The sequence below is a fragment of the Schistocerca gregaria genome, chromosome 7 (assembly GCF_023897955.1).
Source record: "Schistocerca gregaria isolate iqSchGreg1 chromosome 7, iqSchGreg1.2, whole genome shotgun sequence".
NCBI classification, from domain to species: Eukaryota; Metazoa; Arthropoda; class Insecta; order Orthoptera; family Acrididae; genus Schistocerca; species Schistocerca gregaria.
In genome coordinates this window covers 99,212,395-99,233,569 of record NC_064926.1, presented here as the reverse complement: position 1 = coordinate 99,233,569, position 21,175 = coordinate 99,212,395, and the positions used below count along the sequence as shown (strand labels likewise).

At 37.8% G+C, this 21,175-nt stretch overlaps 1 protein-coding gene across 3 annotated transcripts in view; it reads right to left on the bottom strand.

Moving 5' to 3' along the window:
- The window catches only part of LOC126281864 (tRNA modification GTPase GTPBP3, mitochondrial), a 120,926-nt gene that overhangs the window by 42,388 nt on the left and 57,363 nt on the right, over nt 1–21,175 (bottom strand). For all 3 annotated transcript variants that reach the window (XM_049981133.1, XM_049981131.1, XM_049981134.1), the window contains exons 4-5: nt 20,270–20,550; nt 697–802 (exon numbers count right to left, since the gene is read on the bottom strand). In XM_049981133.1, the coding sequence (XP_049837090.1) occupies nt 697–802; nt 20,270–20,550 (387 nt within the window). The remainder of the gene's footprint in view (nt 1–696; nt 803–20,269; nt 20,551–21,175) is intronic.

The window sequence follows — 21,175 nt, the reverse complement described above, 5'->3', positions numbered from 1 at the left end:
CTTGAGAAATGCTATAGTTTATACTTAGAAATTATTAAGTATAACCAATGCATGATGGACTTGTTCATGTCATGAAGATCACAGGCAAAACTTTAGTAGAACTTTTCTTGTTACACTTTATTGGTCTTTATTACAAAGCTACAAAAATGATGTTCATATTTGTTTCCTGTACTTATTTGTGTGAGAATTTAGTCGATTTATCAAAATTAATAACTGATAAAATGAGGAAATAAAATAAACAGTTCATCTATGGAGTTTCTGTCATTTATGTGCACAAAAATATAGTACAAATAAATTTCATTGTTATTTTGGTCAGTGACAACTTCACAAAAGGTGTCCTGCTTATATAGTCGTAAATCAGCAACTACTTCATTTCTTTCATTTACCACTGCTCTTGCATTTAATTCTGAAAGTCAGGTACAAAATTTTACATGGAGACAGCAAAAGCTCTACAGGAAAACTGTGGATTCCCATAATGACACAGGGGCATGGCAAGGCCACAGAAAAATATACTTCTCTATTGGGATAATACATGTAGATACAAATTCACAACAATATCTTCAATAAAAGGGCAAGGTTTTTGAACATGGCTGGCATACACAGGATGTTGGCCTACTATGCCTATACCACATTTAATTACTATATTCTTGTACTAGTCTACTGTTAAACTATAAAACTGAAAGTAAAAACACTTACAAATAATATTAAGTAAACTGCTCTTGCCAGCATTAGGTGCACCGACAATAGCTGTGTGAACTCCAGACCTCAGAATTTCTCCTCTACGGTTGTCAGACAAGTGTTCCTACAACCAGTTAATTAAAAAATTATAACAACATAATATTTTATTACTAATTCATGATGGGGGAATTGCATTCCAAATAAAACTATGAGGCAATGTATTCTACTGAACAACAGTTGAAACATGGACCATTGAAATATAATTTCATTCCAGATCATTACGAATTGCTGCATGTTTTTCATGGCACTGAGTGACAGTGGAAACAAAAACAAAAGTAGACATTGTGAAGATCACACAGCCTTTTCCACCCAATCACATGCACAATCGGTTTAGTTTTTCATATGTTCTTATTCAAACACATATTCAAGTATGTTGATGTGCATAATAATGTCAGCAGCAAGAGGTTTACTATAGTTGTGGAGCAGAGCACACATTTTCTGATCAGCTTACACTGCATAGGACATGGGGTGCCTGTAGCACTACTTTCTTCTTTGTACTGTCATGTCATACAAGTTAATAATATCGTTTTGGATGAGGGGACTACTTTACAAGATGACAGAATGGTTTAAGGCGACATTGTGTAATACCACAACCCCTTTTGGGATCATGTATCCTATTCCAGTCTCATCTCCACTCTCCTGAAGAGGGCATATACGTAATATTAGTAATTTACACCAATTTAAACTGTTGCTTTGACACTGTTCATGTTGTGCCTCACCAGTATATGGAACGAAGAAACATGTTGGATTAAAAGCTAATGTACCATGATAATTTACACACAATACTAACTACAGGCACATGGTAGGAACAATCTTGCTATTGTAATTATGGAGTAATTAACAATTAAAGTTCTGATATTTCATGTCATTGAGACACATTTTTTTCTTTTCTTTTCTTTTTTTTTTAATCAGAAATTATCTGGATCCCTAATAGAAATATGAAATGATGATTTTTCAGTCAGGATCAAACATGCTCACATCATAATTGGTGTTAGTTAATAGAATTGTAATTGTGACTATTAGAAATGTAAAATTTTAGTTGTACAAAATTTAATTAATTGAATCAAGGCCTTTCATTCAATAAAGCTGATCACACTGTTCGCCTGAAAATAACAGGATGATTTTAAATTAACAAAATATATTGCTGCAATGATAAAACATGTAATCTATAGTCTTAATAGAAACACACTCTTTCCTGTCATTGTATGAAATTATTCACTGTTATTCCGTGTAATTGTCTATGTAATTTGGGAAGATGTATGTAAAAATTTTACTTGTTAAATATGCAAAATGCAATATGTAACAATAACAGTAATTGTTTAAAATCATATAAACAGAGGCAATTTGTACACCGCCATAGGTCAGTCTTAGGTCAGTCTTAGGTCAGTCAGTCATATCTCAGTCTGAGGTAAGTCTTAAGTCAGTCTTGGACTGGACTTTGTATCAACAGCATGGAGTCAGACATTGTACATTCACCACTGAACATATGGCATCCAAAATAAACTTCTCTGTGACCAAAAAGTACTGAAACTTATTTCAACCATTGCATGATTCCCGTGTGGTGGTGCAGTAACATCAAGATGAACCCACAACAGCATCAAGAAACAGCACCCTGGATTACACAAGATACATATTATTTTTTTGGTGGAGGATATCCGTAATAAGACGTGGTATATTGATCACTATTTTCCTTGTGTTAAGGAATGATACACATCCCAGACTTCACCACAAAAACATTATTGCCATGTTATATTACAACTGGAATTCATTATATCCTCGCACAAACTATAAATTGATGGCAATAATGGGCAACGAGCACTTCATAAATAGTGTGTGCGTAAGTTGAGAATTTGGGTCTGATGGGTGGAATCTTAGGGTAGTCCATACAGTTGCAATGGCCACTGTAGCCAGACAGCCCAGGAGCCAGTGCATCTACCTAGTAAGCAGGAAACCCAGTTTCGTATCCCTGCCCGGCACAAATTTTCCACTTTCCTCCTTCATTTCAATCAATGCCTGCTAGCAGCCAATGTCTGTAATTCCTTTGTGTCTAATTCTATAAGGGCTCCTGGATTAAAATGGAGTCTGTTCTTTCAGACATGTCTGAAAATATATAAATCAAAGCCATAATAAGGCAATGAGATGCCTGATCTTACTATGAAAGTTATCACTTTATTCATTACTTTAAATGTGGAGTAATCCACCATTTAATATAGTTCTGGCAGGACAGTTTCCTATATGTACCAAACTTACTGCTTGAAGATAACTATTTGCCAGTCATTCTCTTACACAATTTTAATATAGCTTTCAAATACTCGACTTTGGCTGATCTCATATAATGAAAAGAAAATTGGGGAATAGAAGGGCAAAAAAAAAAAAAAAATAAAAATGAAGAAATGCCTGCCATTAAAATAATTACACCTGCTTTTATTAAGTGAAGTGTTAAATGTAATTTCTTTTGCCATTTCATAGTCTTTATTTTATGTATAGTGAGTACACCGAAAGAGCCACCAGGTGATTCTTATTTGTCCTACTAAAAGATGAGAACCCACAGAAACACAAGCACTGAACAAAAGCAAATGAACAATATGTTGTAATGTATTAATGCACAAGCACAGCTGAACCTCGAACCCTTATGCTGTCTACATATGCATACTGCAAACCATTGAAAAGTTCATGACAGGGATGTACTCGCCATCATACCACTTATTAGGGCTTCTTCCCATTCCACCCACATAGGGAGGGAATAATGATTCCTTAAAATGCCTCTGTGAATGCTGTAATTAGTCTAATCTTGTCTTTGTGACCACAACAAGAGTGATACATATGGGTGTTGCATTATATGAGGTGTCACTGTAAAATAACGGAACTGACTCTGTCACAGCATGCATGTACCAAAGATGAACGACCAACAGCTGTGAAGCCTAACACCTTCTCAGTTGAATGCGACACTTCTGGTGTCTCTAGACAAATCAGTGTGGCTGTGGCCCTCATTTTGTTTTGCTGGAAAAATGATAAGTGCAATAAAGGAGCAACGAATTGTCGTGAAGCTATAGATGAAACTTGGAAAAACTGCTGCTGAAACTCATATTTTACTAAAAGAAGTGTATGGTGAAGACTATTTATCAAGAATGTAAGTTGTTGAGTAGTTCAAGCATTTCCATGTTGAAGGTGTCCGGGATGTGCTTCAACACACACACACACACACACACACACACACACACACACACACACACCACAAAGATGACAATATCAAAAAAGGAAGTAATCTGATTCAATCTGACTGTCTATTCAGTATTCAATTGATTGCTGAAACGGTAGGAACTGACAAAAAATGACTTGAGCTCAAAAGTCAGATATTCTCAGAATGGACGAGTCACTCAAAAATTCGACCCCTTTAGCAAGCGATAGCTGAACCTCACAACACACTGTGTGCATTGAAGTGCTACACAAGGAAGAATGGGTGTGGAAGTGTCCAGAAGAGTTCTCTCAGTGTGTCTGCATCTAAATGGTCACGAGGTGGAAGATATAAAGAATGCACTGTGAAGTTAATTGGTGCCAGAACTTTCATGGCAACTGCTTGTACGGCCATGGTAAGAGGGATAAGAGAGGAGTGACATTTGTCATCAATGGAAACAGCCACTCCATTTTTAGCCCTGTCTCCAGCAATATCATCCTTCCTGTAGGGGTGATAACTCAGTAATGCAGGAGTACCAGACACTTTAAAATGAGTTTCCTGCAAGCAGATGCAGAACAGTTTCTCCTTGACCAGAAACTGTAATTCTTCCACATGTAGTCAGTATCAGATTAAACGCAGAAGTCCCTGTGGGAGCCACTGATTAATGATGGTTAGTCTTGTCTTTCTCACACAGAGGTGGTGATTTACTTGGGAGGTCAGGGGGAAGGTTAGCCAGTGCCTGGCTCTCCAGTTCCTCCAATAGGAAACCCCCAGCTGCTGCAAGTGTTGTTGATATTAATTATCATTTATTCTAGAGGAGCTGCATGATCATCAATGGTATCTGTTCTTTTGAGAACAGTTACTATCTTCATATATATAGTTAAAGGCTACCCACCCATTGTAAAATGTAAACTTTCACAGCCGGAACTGTCATGATTAATAAAATTCTTTTCCGGGCTATTATGCCGTGGTCTGATGGATTTCGCATTGTAACCCAACGTTTCGTCCCCATCTGCGGAGGACATCTTCAAGGGGGTTCGTGGCTTCTGTTAACTTCCGAAACACACACTGTCTCAGTAGTGTGTGTTTCGGAAGTTAACAGAAGCCACGAACCCCCTTGAAGATGTCCTCCGCAGATGGGGACGAAACGTTGGGTTACAATGCGAAATCCATCAGACCACGGCATAATAGCCCGGAAAAGAATTTTATTAATCATACCCACCCATTGACAATCATCTGTGAGAACGCGCACAGGTTGCCTGAACTCTTACGGGAATCGTTACCTTAGCGTGTGTGAGTAATGAGTGGATGGGCAAATATCTATTAGGTACATTACATATGTAGATTGTGGACCGTTGGGAATAAGTTGGGGATAAGTCCCTGCAGTCGAGCTATTCATCTGTGTCCTCGGTGGCTCAGATGGATGGAGCGTCTGCCATGCAAACAGGAGATCCAGGGTTCGAGTCCCGGTTGGGGCACACATTTTCAGCTGTCCCCAATGAGGTATATCAACAACACCTATAGTAACAGAGGACTGGCAGTGCTTCCCAGTCCCCAGTTCAGGGATCCAGGGTCACCGAGCCCATACCCAGCAAATGAATGCTGAGTCCCTTGGAAGCAAATTTGCACAGAGTGTTGTAGGGATAAGGGAGAGGAGAATATTGATTGTGACAACAACTAAATGTGGTTATTTTTGAAATAAAATGTTTAAAGCAATAGTCCCACTATTTTACAGCCACACTTCAAGACAATAGGCATCTCAGTGACACTCTTGCAAGGTAGCTGCTGATAAACATTTTGAGATGTGAAGTTGTGGTCCAAGAAATTCTCCTGTTCCAGACATTTCGTTCAGTCGGCAAGACTCAGTGAAGGAGCCCCTCTGAGGATGACTAGTGCAGTCCTGGCCGAAATGTCAGGAACAGAAGAATTTCTTGGACCAAGACCTCACATGCCGAAAGGTTTACCAGCGGCTATGTCATTTGGTCATGAAAGCCTTCATTCTACTCGTGTAAGGAGCAAACAAACATGTGACTGTATATGTTGCTCTTACTTGTATGTAATCAACATCCTCTGGAAGTTCTATTTTATATGGTTATCACACATTTGAGTCATATTCTAGGAGGTGTCACATGGATGATTTGTAAGCAAATCTCCTTTACACACTCACTGCATTTTTTGCGGTATACTATCAATGACTCAAAATCTTCCACTTGCATTATCTATGGTTGAGTCTATATGACCATTCCATTTCATACCCCTACAAATTCTTATTTCTGATTGTGACTCATTGATACTGTAGTCATAGAATATTACATTTTCTTCATTTTGTGAAATGCAAAATTTTACATTTTGGAATATTTAAAACATGTTGCCAATCTTTGCACCACCTTGAAATCTTATCAAGATCTGACTGAATATGTGTGCATCATTTCTTAGGCAGTGTTTTTTTATACTGGGTGCTTGGAAACAGTCTGAAAAGCTTATAAGGGCGTTCCAAGGTAGGCTGTGCTAACAAATAACTGATAAGAAAAACATTGCTATTTTTGAGTTAATTAGAATTGAATTTAGCCAACTGGATCACTGCACACACAAATTTGAGAAATCCATCAGAGATGGTTTCACCAAATGCTTTCTTCATTCAGTTTCCTAAAACTGAATGATAGAGCAATACATGAATTGGACATGGGAGAGCAGTACGGATTGAACCCAAAAACTGAGCTGCCTCAGCCACTGTCATCTATGCTGTGAGAACAACTGACACTAATTGTATCTGATGGGCCACCTAAATTTGCATGTACAATGTCCCGACTGGCTAACTTCAATGCTAATTAACTAAAAAATCATGTGATATACATATTTTTTTCTTAACAATTACCTCTCAGCACAACCTACCCTGCAACACTCTTTCAAGCTTTTCATACTGTTTCTGACCACCCTGTATATAATTGCATAATGTGCAAAAAGTCTGAGGTGGTTGTTATTATCATCATCTGCCAGGTAATTAAAAAGAAACATGAACAGTAACGAGTACCAACACATTTCCTCAGGGTAATGCCTTAAGTTACTTCTACACATGTCGCATGGACTAATATAAACCATCTGCTTTACCTGGGACTGAGTCTACATGATCATTCCATTTCATATTCCTACAAATTGTCTTCAAGAGCCTGTCAATTCAGTTTCTTCAGCAACTCTATGACACTCCCTCACAGGTCAAATAAACCTGTTACTATTCATGCAGCCCATTTATATCTACATAAATACTCTACAAACAACAATATGGTGCATGGTGGAGGGTATCCTGCACCACTACTAGTTGTTTCCTTTCCTGTGGCACTCACACTTGACGTGAGGGAAAAATGACTTTCTGTATGCCTCCATACGAGCCCCAATTTCTCATATCTTATCTTCACAGTCCTTGTATGAAATGTATGTTGGCACCAGTAGGATCGTTCTGCAGTCAGCTTCAAATGCCATTTCTCTAAATTTTCTCAATAGTATTACTCGAAAAGAACATTGGCTTCCCTCCAATGATTCCCATTTGAGTTCCTGAAGCATCTCCATAACACTTGTGTGGTGTCTGAACCTACTGGTAACAAATCTAGCAGCCCAGATCTAAACTGCTTCGATGACTTCCTTTATTCTGACCTGGTGCAGATCCCGAACACATCAGCAGTACTCAAGAAGAGGTCACACTAGTGTACAATAAGCAATCTCCTTTACAGGTGACCCACATTTTCCTAAAATTCTCCCACAATCCCCAAATGTTCATTCTATTCCATATCATTTTGCAACATTGTGCTCAGATATTTAAATGATGTGATGTGTCGAGCAGAACACTGCTAATGGCATACCCAAACTTTTTTTTCAATACCCTGTTAGTCCTATTTTGTACAAGCCCCACACAAGAGAGCAATATTCCAGAATGTGTCATATATGTGATTTGCAAGACATCTCCTTTCTAGATTGATTGCACTTACCCAGTATTCTTCTAATAAACTGAAGTCTACCACATGCTCTACCCATGACACAGCCTATGTGATCATTTCATTTCATATCCCTATAAAGTGTTACCCCAATATTTGTGTGAGTACTGATTCCACCTGCTACTGTAGTCATTAGACAGTATGTATTTCATTCTGTGAAGTGCACACTTTTATAATTCTGAACATCTAAAGCAAGTTGCCAGTCTCTGCACCACTTTGAAATCTTATCAATATCTGAATTAATATTTACGTAGCTTCCTTCAGACAGTAACTGTACCATCTGTAAAAAGTCTGATGATTACTATTAATATTGTCCACAGGTCATTAATATACAACATTAACAGCAAAGGTCCCAACACATTTTCCTGGAGCACATCTACATCTGACAATGACTCCCCATCCAAGATAACACACTGCGTCCTCCCTATTAAAGAAATCCAATCACAAATTTCAATTGATACCTCATATGATTGTACTTTTGATAATAAGCAAAGGTGTGCTACTGAGTCAAACACTTTTCAGAAATCAAGAAATACCATGTCTAATGACTGCCTTGATCTAAAGCTTTCCGATGGTTCAAACCTGCATCCAGCCATTCTGATTTAAGTTTCCCATGATTTCCCTAAATTGCTTCAGGCAAATTCCAGGATGAGATTATAGTTAGAAGAAAGGCTAACTCAGTAGCAAATCAATATAGAGTCTGACAGGGATTCCATTAATATGGAGCTTTATTCAATTTTAACAATTTCAACTGTTTCTAAACACCACTGACACTAACACTTATTTCACTCATCTTTTCAGTGGTACAGGGATTAAATTGGGGCAATTCTCCTGTGATATTCCCTGTAAAGGATCACATGAAAACACAGTTAAGCATTTTTGCTTTGCTTTGCTACCCTCAATTTCAGTTCCTGTCTGATTATATACTTGCATGATGGATTCCAATTGTCACTGATTGATATTGTAACAATATAATGGTACATATTTGTGTTTTGTGGGATACAAAATTTTACATTTCCGAGAATTTAAAGCAAGCTGTCAGTCTTTGCAACACTTTATAACATTATCAAGATCTAAATGAATCCTTGTGCAGCATTTGTCAAACAGTACCTTATTATTTATCTTGACTGTACCAAATAACTTTTTGTCCAGAAGTAAAATAAAAAATGTATGAAGCAAATATTGTTTAGCTCCTCGGGGGACATTAACAAACATGAGTGCCACACTTGTATCATTGTTCCTTATGACAATACGAACAACAGTAAAATTTCTTAAAAAGTAATTTGTAATTTTCATTCAGTAAACAGCTTCCTAAGCTAAAGACCTTCTAAAAAACATGTTATGTGTTCACATAATCAAAACACTTAGCTTCATAAGAAACAGAAATGGCAATATTTATAGCATTTTGTTGCACTGTAGTCCATTGTGGTCAAATAAAGTGGGAGAGCATTCAATGGTTCAGAAATGGTTCAAATGGCTCTGAGCACTATGGGACTCAACTCTAAGGTCATCAGTCCCCTAGAACTTAGAACTACTTAAACCTAACTAACCTAAGGACATCACACACATCCATGCCTGAGGCAGGATTCAAACCTGCGACCGTAGCGGTCGCACGGTTCCAGACTGAAGCACCTAGAACTGCTCGGCCATGCTGGCCGGCCATTCAACGAAGCTCAAAGTGCTAACCACTGACAATGATACACTTGGCCAGATGTTGGATGAAAGAGCTCATCACTGCTTTCAGTGCTGTGTGCTGAAATGAACTGCACATATTACATTCCTATGGGTTCTCTGGAGTTGTTAGAATATTGTGATAGACAATGTCTTTCACAAATTCCCAAAGAAAAAAGTCCAGAAGAATTTAAGTTACATGACTGAGCAGGTCAATGCATTATTCCTCACGACCAATCCATTTGTCAGGATACTTTTGGCTCAGAATGTGACGTGAACACAAGGCATTATGTACTGTATATATATTGTGTTCATACGATATACGCATTCTGGTTCTTAGTGACACTTCAAGCAGAAGATGAGGATGAATTGATGTCAGAAAGCTGGCATATGCCCTGCAGTTTAGGTTACCACAGTTGAAAGAAGGGCCAATAATTGTACTACCGAGCCTTCCACACCCGTCTTTAACTGTCCACTGATGCTGATATTCCACTACAGATCTGTACGCAATTCTTGAAATCATTTTCACGGAATTCTTGGTGCAACTGTACATGATATGAATGGAAGTGGTAACATGTCAGAATGTGGTGTACACTGGTTTTAGGAATGCCAATCTCCTATTCAAGCTGTCATGAAAAAGTACATTTCCTAAAGCATCACAACAAGGCAGTAAAACATCCACTGAGAAGGTGGGTTCATGTCAGGATTTAACTCTCTGTAAAGTTCCTCTGCCTGAGTAGCGTTACACCTAGCTTCAACCACAATATGCACAAAGTAACAATGATGCAGTCTTTAATCAAGGACTGTTTTTACAGTACACAACATATAGGATGACATTATTGCAATTGCTGTTCTACCAATTCACATTCACTATTTATGAGTAGCATTTATACTTACTCTTTGTTGGTGTACAAAAGAATGAAGTTGACTGAATGATTGGCGTGTTCTTTCCCTGTGTTTGTTTACTGTCAACTCCAGCAATTGAACATGATGTGTTAGCCAGGCACCTGCACTGTGTACTACTACAGAAGAGTCAGTCAGTTTTGTGTTACATTTTTAATAATGTCATATTTATGTGAACAGTATATGTAATACATTTTTGATAAGAGCAAGTGGATTATGGAATAAAACATATATGGAGCTATTTAAAAAGATGTACTGCTGTTCATACCTTTGTAAAGCACAAAGTTACATGGCAATCATGCTGAATAATGTCCATTTGCTACCAATGTTTTTGGCTTTGGCTTATGGACAAAGCAGTATTTGGGGTGGACAACATATAAAGAACACACGTTAATTATATAATTGCAGCATCTGCGAAAAATCTGAGGTTGCTATTAACATTGCCTGCAAGGTAATTAATATTCAACATGTGAATATATTCAACGCCTGATATTACTTCTGCATCTGTCAATGACTCTTCATCCTTGATTATATGTTCCAACCTCCCTACTGAGGAATTCTCACAATCCAGTGTAAATTTCATTTGATACTCCATGTGAACATACTTTCCTTGATAAGTGTTGATGTGGGACTGAGTCAGATTCTTTTTGGAAGTCAAGCAGTGTGGCATCTATCTGACTGCCTCAATTCATGGCTTTCAGCATGTCCTGTAAGGGAAGGGCGAGATTTTGGAATCCATATCAACCATGTTAGTATTTATTTCTCTATTCACAGCAATACATCTATTAAGCTGATTGATGTTAATAACTTATTGAAAGGTATCTTTCATTTTTTTCTTTAAAAAATCATTGCTATACTGAAGTAGAACCACACAGCATCCACCTTTGTGGAATTCAATTTGTAAGTTTGCAGAATCTTTTACTGTATCAAGCATGTTGTTTTATTTTTATTTTTTTGCACAAATAAAATGTAACATAATCTTTTGTACCTAAAAATATCTTGGTGTTTATTTTTTACCACATATTATTCATACATTTTTTTTTCTTCGTAGGAAATGTCTTGTCACCAGACATGTCAAAATAATTCAGATTCTTTTTGTTATGTCTGCAAAGAGTACACACTGGAAAGGCAGAGAAAGAAATCTTTGTACTTCATAAAGAAGAACAAACCACAATAACACTGTGTTCTGGTGTCGTGAAAAGTGTTTAACTACATTATTTGTGGAAAATAATTGTTATAGTTACATATGCATCACAACATCTCAGCATGATGCGGAGAATGGAAGTGCTTGCCACATGAAAACATGACAAGCTACTTGTAGTAATTAACACAAAAGTGATCCAGAAATTCATGCACACCAAATGTAAAGAATAAATAAAAATGAAAACCCAATGATGACGGCAGAGTGGTGCTGAAACATGTTTGGGTACTGAGAAAAACTGTGGACCTCACATCCAAAACATTTTAGCTGCAAACACTGCCAAAACAAGGAGCTGCAAATCAAGAAGATGGATATATCATAAAGAAGTCTTACAAGCATTTATTTATAATGGAACAAGGAGACCAGGACAAGGACTGGGCACCACATATGTGTTGAGCGAGTTGTTATGTAAAACTAATAAGTTGGTGGAAGGGTAAACATTTCACATTGTCCACAGCACCCATGTCTTTGAGGGAGCAAGAAGATCACGTAGCAGACTATTACTTTTGTCTCACAAAAGTTGTAGGCTATACAAGCAGAAAGTCAAAGACACATAGTTTACCCAAATTTGCTTTCTGCAATCAGACCAGTGCCACACTCTGACAGTGATCCAGTGCCTTCAAGACCACATTTTGGACACAGATAGTGAAGAAGAAAGTGTTAGTCATGATTTGCCTCCTCTCCTGAAAGACGTGATCCAACATTTCAGGCAATAAGTTATCGAGATCCATCAGAAGTGCCAGGACCTAGGTTAAAATAATGTAATCTTCTAAGAAAAGATACAAATGTAACTTCCTATAGTAATAGAGAATGCACTCTCTTTCATTTTTTTTTTCATTTTTTTCAAATATTCCGTAATGATATATGTGACATAATCAGAACTCTGGACTTTAAATACAATGAACAGGACAGGAGACCCTGTGCAGATACCCCAAAACTAGTTTAAAAGCTGTTCTACTCCAAAATGGGAAGGTAATTCCTTTCATTCCAATTGCATATGCTAATATGGCTAAAGAGACATATGAAATTTTGGAATACATACTTACATGTTTGAAATATATTGAACATAGGTGGAAAATATATCATGACCTCAAAATAATAACCATGATATTAAGTATGCAGCAAAGCTACACCATATATGGCTGTTTCATATGTGAGTGGGATAGTTGAAACATGGATACCCATTATATTAAAAAAAAACATGGACTTTACAAAAATGGAAACTGCGAGAAAATTTTTTTTGTGGAAGGAACTGGTAGCTAGTAAAGATGTACTTCTTCCTCTGCTCCATATCAAACTAGGCTTAACAAAACAATTTGTTAAGAGAATGGATAAAAAGTGGAAGAGGATTTGTGTACCTCTCACATAAATTTCCTTGCCTTACACCAGCAAAGACAAAGGAAGATGCATGTGTTTTGGCCCCAACATTACACAGACTCTGTAAGACCCAAATTTTGAAGAAATCCTGATGACAAAAGAAAAACAAGCATGCATATGTTTTAAGCATGTCACAAACAACGTTCTGTAAAAATGAAGAGCCCATAACTACAAAGAATTGGAAAATGAGATGCTTGTTGCATACCAAAAATTGGGATGCAACATATCCCTCAAAGTACCAGAACTTCAAACACTGAGAGAAAGCACCAAAGTTGAAATCGTTATAGGTATGGAAAGCTGGCTGAAGCCAGAGATAACTTCTGCCGAACAATTTACAAAGCCACAGACTGTGTTTAAAAAGGATAGACTGCGTGCAACCGGTGGTAGCGTGTTTGTCACTGTTAGTAATAGTTTATCCTGTAGTGAAATAGAAGTGGATAGTTCCTGTGTATTATTATGAGTGGAGGTTATGCTCAACAACCGATCTAGGTTAATAATTGGCTTCTTTTACCGACCTCCTGACTCAGCAGCATTAGTGGCAGAACAACTGAGAGAAGATCTGGAATACATTTCATATGAATTTTCTCAGCATTTTATAGTCTTAGGGGGAGATTTCAATTTACCAGACACTCAGATGTTTAGGATGGGTGGTAGGGACAGAGCATCGAGTGACATTATACTGAGTGCACTATCCGAAAATTACCTCGAGCAATTAAACAGAGAACCGACTTGTGGAGATAACATCTTGGACCTACTGATAACAAACAGACTCAAACTTTTCGACTCTGTAAGCGCAGAACAGGGAATCAGTGATCATAAGGCTGTTGCAGCATCCCTGAATATGGAAGTAAATAGGAATATAAAAAAAGGGAGGAAGGTTTATCTGTTTAGCAAGAGTAATAGGAGGCAGATTTCAGACTACCTAACAGATCGAAACAAAAATTTCTGTTCCAACACTGACAGTGTTGAGTGCTTATGCAAAAAGTTCAAGGCAACCGTAAAATGCGTTTTAGACAGGTATGTGCTGAATAAAACTGTGAGGGACGGGAGAAACCCACCATGGGTCAACAACAAAGTTAGGAAACTACTGCAAAAGCAAATAGAGCTTCACTGCAAATTTAAACGCAGCCAAAAACCTCTCAGACAAGCAGAAGCTAAACGATGTCAAAGTTAGCTTAAGGAGGGCTATGCGTGAAGTGTTCAGTGAACTTGAAAGTAAAATTCTATGTACCAACTTGACAGAAAATCCTGGGAAGTTCTGGTCTTACGTTAAGTCAGTAAGTGGGTCAAAACATCATATCCAGACACTCTGGGTTGATAATGGCATTGAAACAGAGGATGACACGCATAAAGCTGAAATACTAAAGACCTTTTTCCAAAGCTGTTTCACAGAGGAAGACCGCACTGCAGTTCCTTCTCTAAATCCTCGCATGAACGGAAAAATGGATGACATCAAAATAAGTGTCCAAGGAATAGAAAAGCAACTGAAATCACTCAACAGAGGAAAGTTCACTGGACCTGATGGCATACCAATTCGATTCTGCACAGAGTACGCGAAAGAACTTGCCCCCCTTCTAACAACTGTGTACCCCAAGTCTCTAGAGGAATGAAAGGTTCCAAATGATTGGAAAAGAGTACAGGTAGTTACAGTTTTCAAGAAGAGTATAAATGTAGAGTTAGATGTAGACATAAGTGCATTTGAAGAAATCCTGGTGACAGAAGAAAAGCAAACACGGATATATTTTAAGCATGTCACAAATAATGTTCTGTAAAAATGAAGAGCCCATAACTACAAGGAATTGGTAAATACTAAAGACCTTTTTCCAAAGCTGTTTCACAAAGGAATGCATACCAAGAATTGAGATGCAAAATATCCCTCAAAGTGCATTTCATGCATTCTCATTTGGATCAGTTCTCATAAAGATGCAATGACATGTCTGATGAACATCGAGAAACATTCCATAAGGACATCAGGATGTAAGTATGAAGCAAAACTGATACATACCATGATGGCTGATTGCTACTGGAATATAATTCGAGATTGCAAGGACATTCATCATAAAAGGAATGAATAAAAGTATAAATGATGTAATGTATAAAGTATAGTGGTGGGAAATATACATTTTTAGATTATGTTTTTAATTTTTTAAGCTCTATGTATAACAGTCCTCCTCAGGGAACACTGCCTTAACGTAGCACTGTCTATGTGGGTGAGGAGGTTTATGTGCTCTGGATTCGGAGGACTATGCTGGCGGTAGCTTAGCTACCAGAAGGGTCACCCAAGCTGGACAGGCCAAAGGGGAGGAGCCAGACATGTGTACCACAATGACCTATCGCTCCCCCTTTCCTATCCCAAAACTGTCCTAGCAACTGTACTCCAGAAGGGTGGCTACAGACAGCGTCTGACTCACAGTGAATGGCTGATTTTAGGCTGGGCAACCTACTGCCTATGTGGAAAGTAACGGGAAACTACCACCTTACATTAACAAACAGTTCTTGGTATGTCTCTCTATGTGAAAGATTCCGGACTTAAAACTTCCCCTCATTCGGGTCTCCGGGAGAGGAACACACTGAGAACAGACATATTTGAAAGGAAGAAAGGGACAATGCAGAAAGGAAAGATAAGGATTGGAACATGGAATATGAGGACACTACTGTAAGCAGGAAAACTAGAGAATGCAAAACAGCATATGAAAAGGAACAGATCAGATGCCCTTGGTTTGTGTGAAATAAGATGGGGAGAGAATGGGGAGATAAAAAGTGGGGATTATATGTTCTTTTACTCAGGATAAATCAAGAGTGGTGAAAATGGAGTAGGAATAATGATAGAGCAAAAGCTGAAAAATAAGGTACTGAAGGTACACTATATTGATGGAAGACTGATGAGAAGTTCAAACGATTTGATGTTAATACAGGTATATATGCCAAACAGTCAGCACAGAGATGAGGAAGTGGAAGAATATTATGAGAAAATACAAGAACTCATTGAAAAAGAAAATAGAAATGCCTGCATCATCATCATGGGGGACTGAAATGCAGCGGTGGGTGAACGAAGAGATGAAGATTCTGTAGGAAAATTTGTATTAGGAGTAAGAAATGAGAGAGGTGAATGACTAATTAGTTTCTGTAAAGAAAATTCATGAGCAGTGGGTAACACATTACTTGAACACCACAGAAGGAGACATTACATGTGGATATCAAATTTGAATAGGAAAAGATATCAGTTGGACAACATCATGATACAAAAAAGGTTTAAGAACTGTGTGAAGAATGCCAAAGCTTATCCAGGAGTGGATACAAATTCAGACCACAACCTAGTAGTGGGGGGAAATACATACAAGAGAAGTTGAAAAAAGTCTGGAGAAGTAAAGCAAAAGAAAGACTTAACACAGAAAGACTCAAAGAAGTAGGAAAGGCATCAGATTTGGAAAACAGATTTATGGAAAAATGGAAAAAGAGATAGTGTTGATGAAACTATTAATGACAAATGGATAAAGTGAGGGAAGGGCTCATGGACTCTGCCAAAGAAGTACTAGGAATTAGAGAATCCCAAAGTACCAGGAAAGAATGGATAACAGAAAACATGTTGAAAAAGATGGAAGAGTGGAGGAACTGGAAAAATGTGGAAACTGAAGAAGACAAAAAGATGTACAGGAAACTGAATAATGAATTAAGAAGAGAAACTGTAGAAGCAAGGGAAAAAAGGATGACACAGAAATGCAATGAAATACAGAAAATGGAGAAAGAGAGAAAGTATGGAAATATGAATAGACTGGCTAGTGAGATGGTTGTTGAACGTAAAAGAGGAATAACGTGGAAATAGAAAGAGCAGATGGTACTTTAGCAGAAGAACCACATGAGGCTTTGAACAGATGGCAAGAATATATTGAATGTCTGTATAAGGGGGATGAAATACAAAGCAAAATTAAGATTGAAGAGGAGCAATATGTGCCAGGAGATGGAAACGGATTCATCAACATGGAAGCAGAAGTAGAAAAGGCACTGAAGGAGATGAAGAATAGGAAGTTATGTGGAATTGATGATTTGCCAGCAGAACTGTTGAGGAGCATGGGAAACAAGGCAAGAAAAGAAATTGTCTACCTCTGGAATGAGATATATGACAAAGGGAAATGGCCTGAGGACTTTTTTGCAACAGTTAAGATACCAATAGAGAAAAAGAGAAACACTAAAAAATGTGAAGAGTGTAGGACCATCAGTTTAATTTCTCATGCTGCTAAAGTGTTGCTGAGAGTTTTGAATAGAAGGCTATATGGCAAGCTGGATACAGGGATTGCAGAGGAGCAGTTCGGACTTAGAAGAGGAAAAGGAACAAGAGGTGCTATTGGCCTGTTAAGAACTGTAAGGGAAAGACATACGGAAAAAAGTAGAGAAATCTTTGCAGTTTTTAAAGCTTTGGCAAAGGCTTTTGACAGAGTTCAGTGGACCAAGCTGATGGATATTTTGAAGAGGAAAGGAGCACATGGGAAAGAGAGACAACTGATACAGAGTCTATATTTACACAAGTGGGAATAAAATGTCTGAAGGAAGTGGCATTGGATGAGGTGTTAGACAAGGTTGTTGCCTTTCCCCACTGTTGTTTAATGCATACCTTGAAGAGATTATCGCGAAAGGCTTTGATGAGAAACAGGTATATATATATTGGTGGAAAAAGATTAGAATGTATAAGATTTGCTGATGACATAGTGTTAGTGGAAGAAAGTGAGCGGAAAGATCTGAATGAAGCTTTTGTGGAATATGGGATGCAAATAATCACAGCAAAAACAAAGAGTATGGTCATCAGTACAAGATGCACACTGTCCAATATTAAAATAGGACAAGCTACCTATAGCCAAGTAAGTGCATTTAAATATCTTGGAAGCACAATAACTGAGGACTTGAGATGTCACCAGGAGGTGAAAACTCAAATTGCCATACTGACGAAGAGATTCAACACAAGGAGGAGACTGTTATGAGGCAAATTTGATAAAGGTCTACGGAAAAGGCTTGGCAACTGTTTTATCTGGAGTGTGGCGCTATATGTGGCAGAAACATGGATGCTGAGATGAGAGGATGAAAAAAGGTTAAAAGCATTTTAGTTGTGGAGGAGAATGGAGGGGATATGCTGGATGGAAAGACTGAGTAATGAAAGAGTATTGGATTGGTTGGTGTGAGAGAAGATGTCTGCTGAAGGTTATAAGAGAAAGGAAAAAGAACAGGTTGGGAAATTCATTGAGAAGGGAGTGCTTGCTAGCAGATGCTTTGGAAGGGCTGGTTTGTGGGAGAAGACTGAGAGGAAGAAGTAGATGGACCTGAAGAGGATGGCAGAAGACCGAACAGCCTGGAGAACTACCATGTGAAAACCTGCATATTGGCAGAACACTAATGATGATGTATAACAGTGGATGTACTGAGTAGTTCTTTTATTGGTTAAAATATATCTTCAACAAAGTTTAGAAACACTAGAGTTTTATGTTTTTTTATACAGTAAACAAAACGTAAAGAAGCTAAAATAGTAATTACTCAAAATTGTGCCTGATAGGAAAAAATCTAAAAACGGATTTGAATTCAGCTAGCACTGATTTGCATAATAATCACAACTCATATCCCCAGAAAAAAATTAAATACTGTAATCTATCATAGGTCTCTCAGACAAAAAATTGTGCCCAGTTATTGGAAGAAAGCACAGGTCACATGTGTCTACAAGAACAATAATACAAGTGATTGACAAAATTACCATCCAGTATCCTCAACGTCGACTTATTGTAGAATCTTAGAACACAAACAGGTATCTCAAAAGAATGACCTCCTCCATGCCAACCAGCTTAGATTCCAAAAACATAAATCATGTGAAACCCAACTCACACTTTTCTCAATGACATACTGGCAGGTTTGGATCAAAGCATTCACATAGATGCAGTATTCCTTGAGTTCTGAAAAGCATTTGACTCAGTACCACACCTACACTTATTATCAAAAGTGTGATCATATGGTGTATCAAGTGACATTTGTGATTGGACTGAGAACTTTTTGATAGGGAGGACACAGCATGTTATCTTGAATGGAGGGTCACGATCTGATGTAAAAGTAAGTTTGGGCATGTCCCAGAGAAGTGAGTTGGGACCTTTGTTGTTCATGTTGTATATTAATGGCCTTGTGGACAGTATAAATTAATAACAGTAACCTCAGGCTTTTCGCAGATGATGCAATACTGCATAATTATTGAGTCAGATCTTAATAATATTTTAAACTGGTGCACACATTGGCAACTTGCTTTAAATGTTTAGAAATGTAAAATAGCGCACTTCACAAAATGAAAAAAAAAAAAAAAAAAATTGTACTGTGACTACAGTATCAAAGAGTCACAGTTGGAATCGGCTAACACATATAAATGCATGGGGGTAACATTTTGCTAGGATATGAAATGTGACGATCACACAGGCTCAGTTGTGGGTAAAGCAGGTGGTAGACTTCAGTTTACTGGTAAAATACTGGGAAAGTGTAATCAGTCTACAAAGGTGATTGCTTACAAATCACTCATGTGACCCATTCTAGTATATTGTTCAAGTGTATGGAACCCGTACCAAACAGGACTAATCTGGGATATTGAACATATAAAGAGAAGGGCAGCACGAATGGTCACAGGTTTGTTTGACACATGGGAGAGAGTCACAGAGATGCTGAAGAAACTGAACTGGCAGACTCTTGAAGATAGACATAAACTATGCCATGCTTGTTTTTCTTTTGTCTTCAGGGTTTCTTTAAAATTTGGATCTTACTGAATTTGTCTAATCTGGGGGCCTAGGCACACACCATTTTTGCAGGTGTAAGATGAGGACATTTATTTGAGAGATAGAGGTACACAAATTGTCCTCCCACTTTTATCCATTCCCTGAACAAATTGTTTCTTTAAGCCTAGTTTGATGTGAAGCAGAGGAAGAAGCACATCTTCACTAGAGATTTCAGTTTTGTGTCATCTCTTATATCCCCTGAACTTATTAACTTGCTGGAGTGAAGGAACATTACATGGTCACCAAGAGTGTACCCAGAACTGGTAAGGTTTACAACTGAAAATGTTTCATTGGAATTCTGGAATTATTTTTGTTGTGAAGGTAATGCATATGCCCTGAAGTTTCATGGAATTACATGGTAGGTTTTTCAGGACATTTCTGCTGGCATTAGCTAATGGGAAAAGCTTTTGATGTCTGACACAAGACAAACCTGAATACTGTCACGCAGCTGGTGCAGAGAAAGTTCGGCAGCATGAAACACATCTCCTCCTATATCTTCAGATTCATCAAAGTCAATATGAGCTTCAACATGTGCCAAGTTATGAAGCAGATTCTTGCGCCATTCACCATACAATTTTGCCAGAGCTCCCTCAGCTTGCCTGATTGCCTGTCGCCTTTGTGCTTCAGTTTCTGCATGTATCAAATCAGCTAGGCCTTCTACTTCTGTCAGATCAAGCTTACCAGCATGAAAAGCACGTTTTGTGAATTCACCTGCAATTTGAAATAACGTAATAACAATTATAATAGTGATAGCAATATCATAGTTTTCAGACTTAGCAAATGGGGTGTTTATCTTCTTTTGTGTGTGTGTGTGTGTGTGTGTGTGTGTGTGTGTGTGTGTCAGATATGTTGTAGGAACATGAATTGACTTTCATGTATACTATTTATTACTCTCAAAGTTAAAAAGTTTAATAATGAAGAACACAAAAAAACAGTACAATGCAACTTGTGTCTTCTCTGTTAACATAAAAAAGTACTGTACATTACTCAGATTGTTCTCTGGTGCATCACTTGTTTAGCAGTAGGAACACCTTTACATTCCCCACATGAATCCCACATTCGGCTCTCCTGATGATCATCCAACTTGAATGATGAGTATCATTTGGCCAGTGTTGCATATATTCATCACATGTCACTGTAGTCCTGGGACCCTTGTAGTATCACTTACTTTACTTTTGTACTTGGTACTGGACAAGATTCTTGATCTTAAGTTTTCACATTGTGGCTGTTGTCTTTGTTACAGTGTATTTAGTCACTAAGTCTTCATTACGTTCCTTTTTTTTCATCCCCAGCAGAGTTTTCAGTGTCTAATTCTAGTTTGTCTGCTTTACAGATA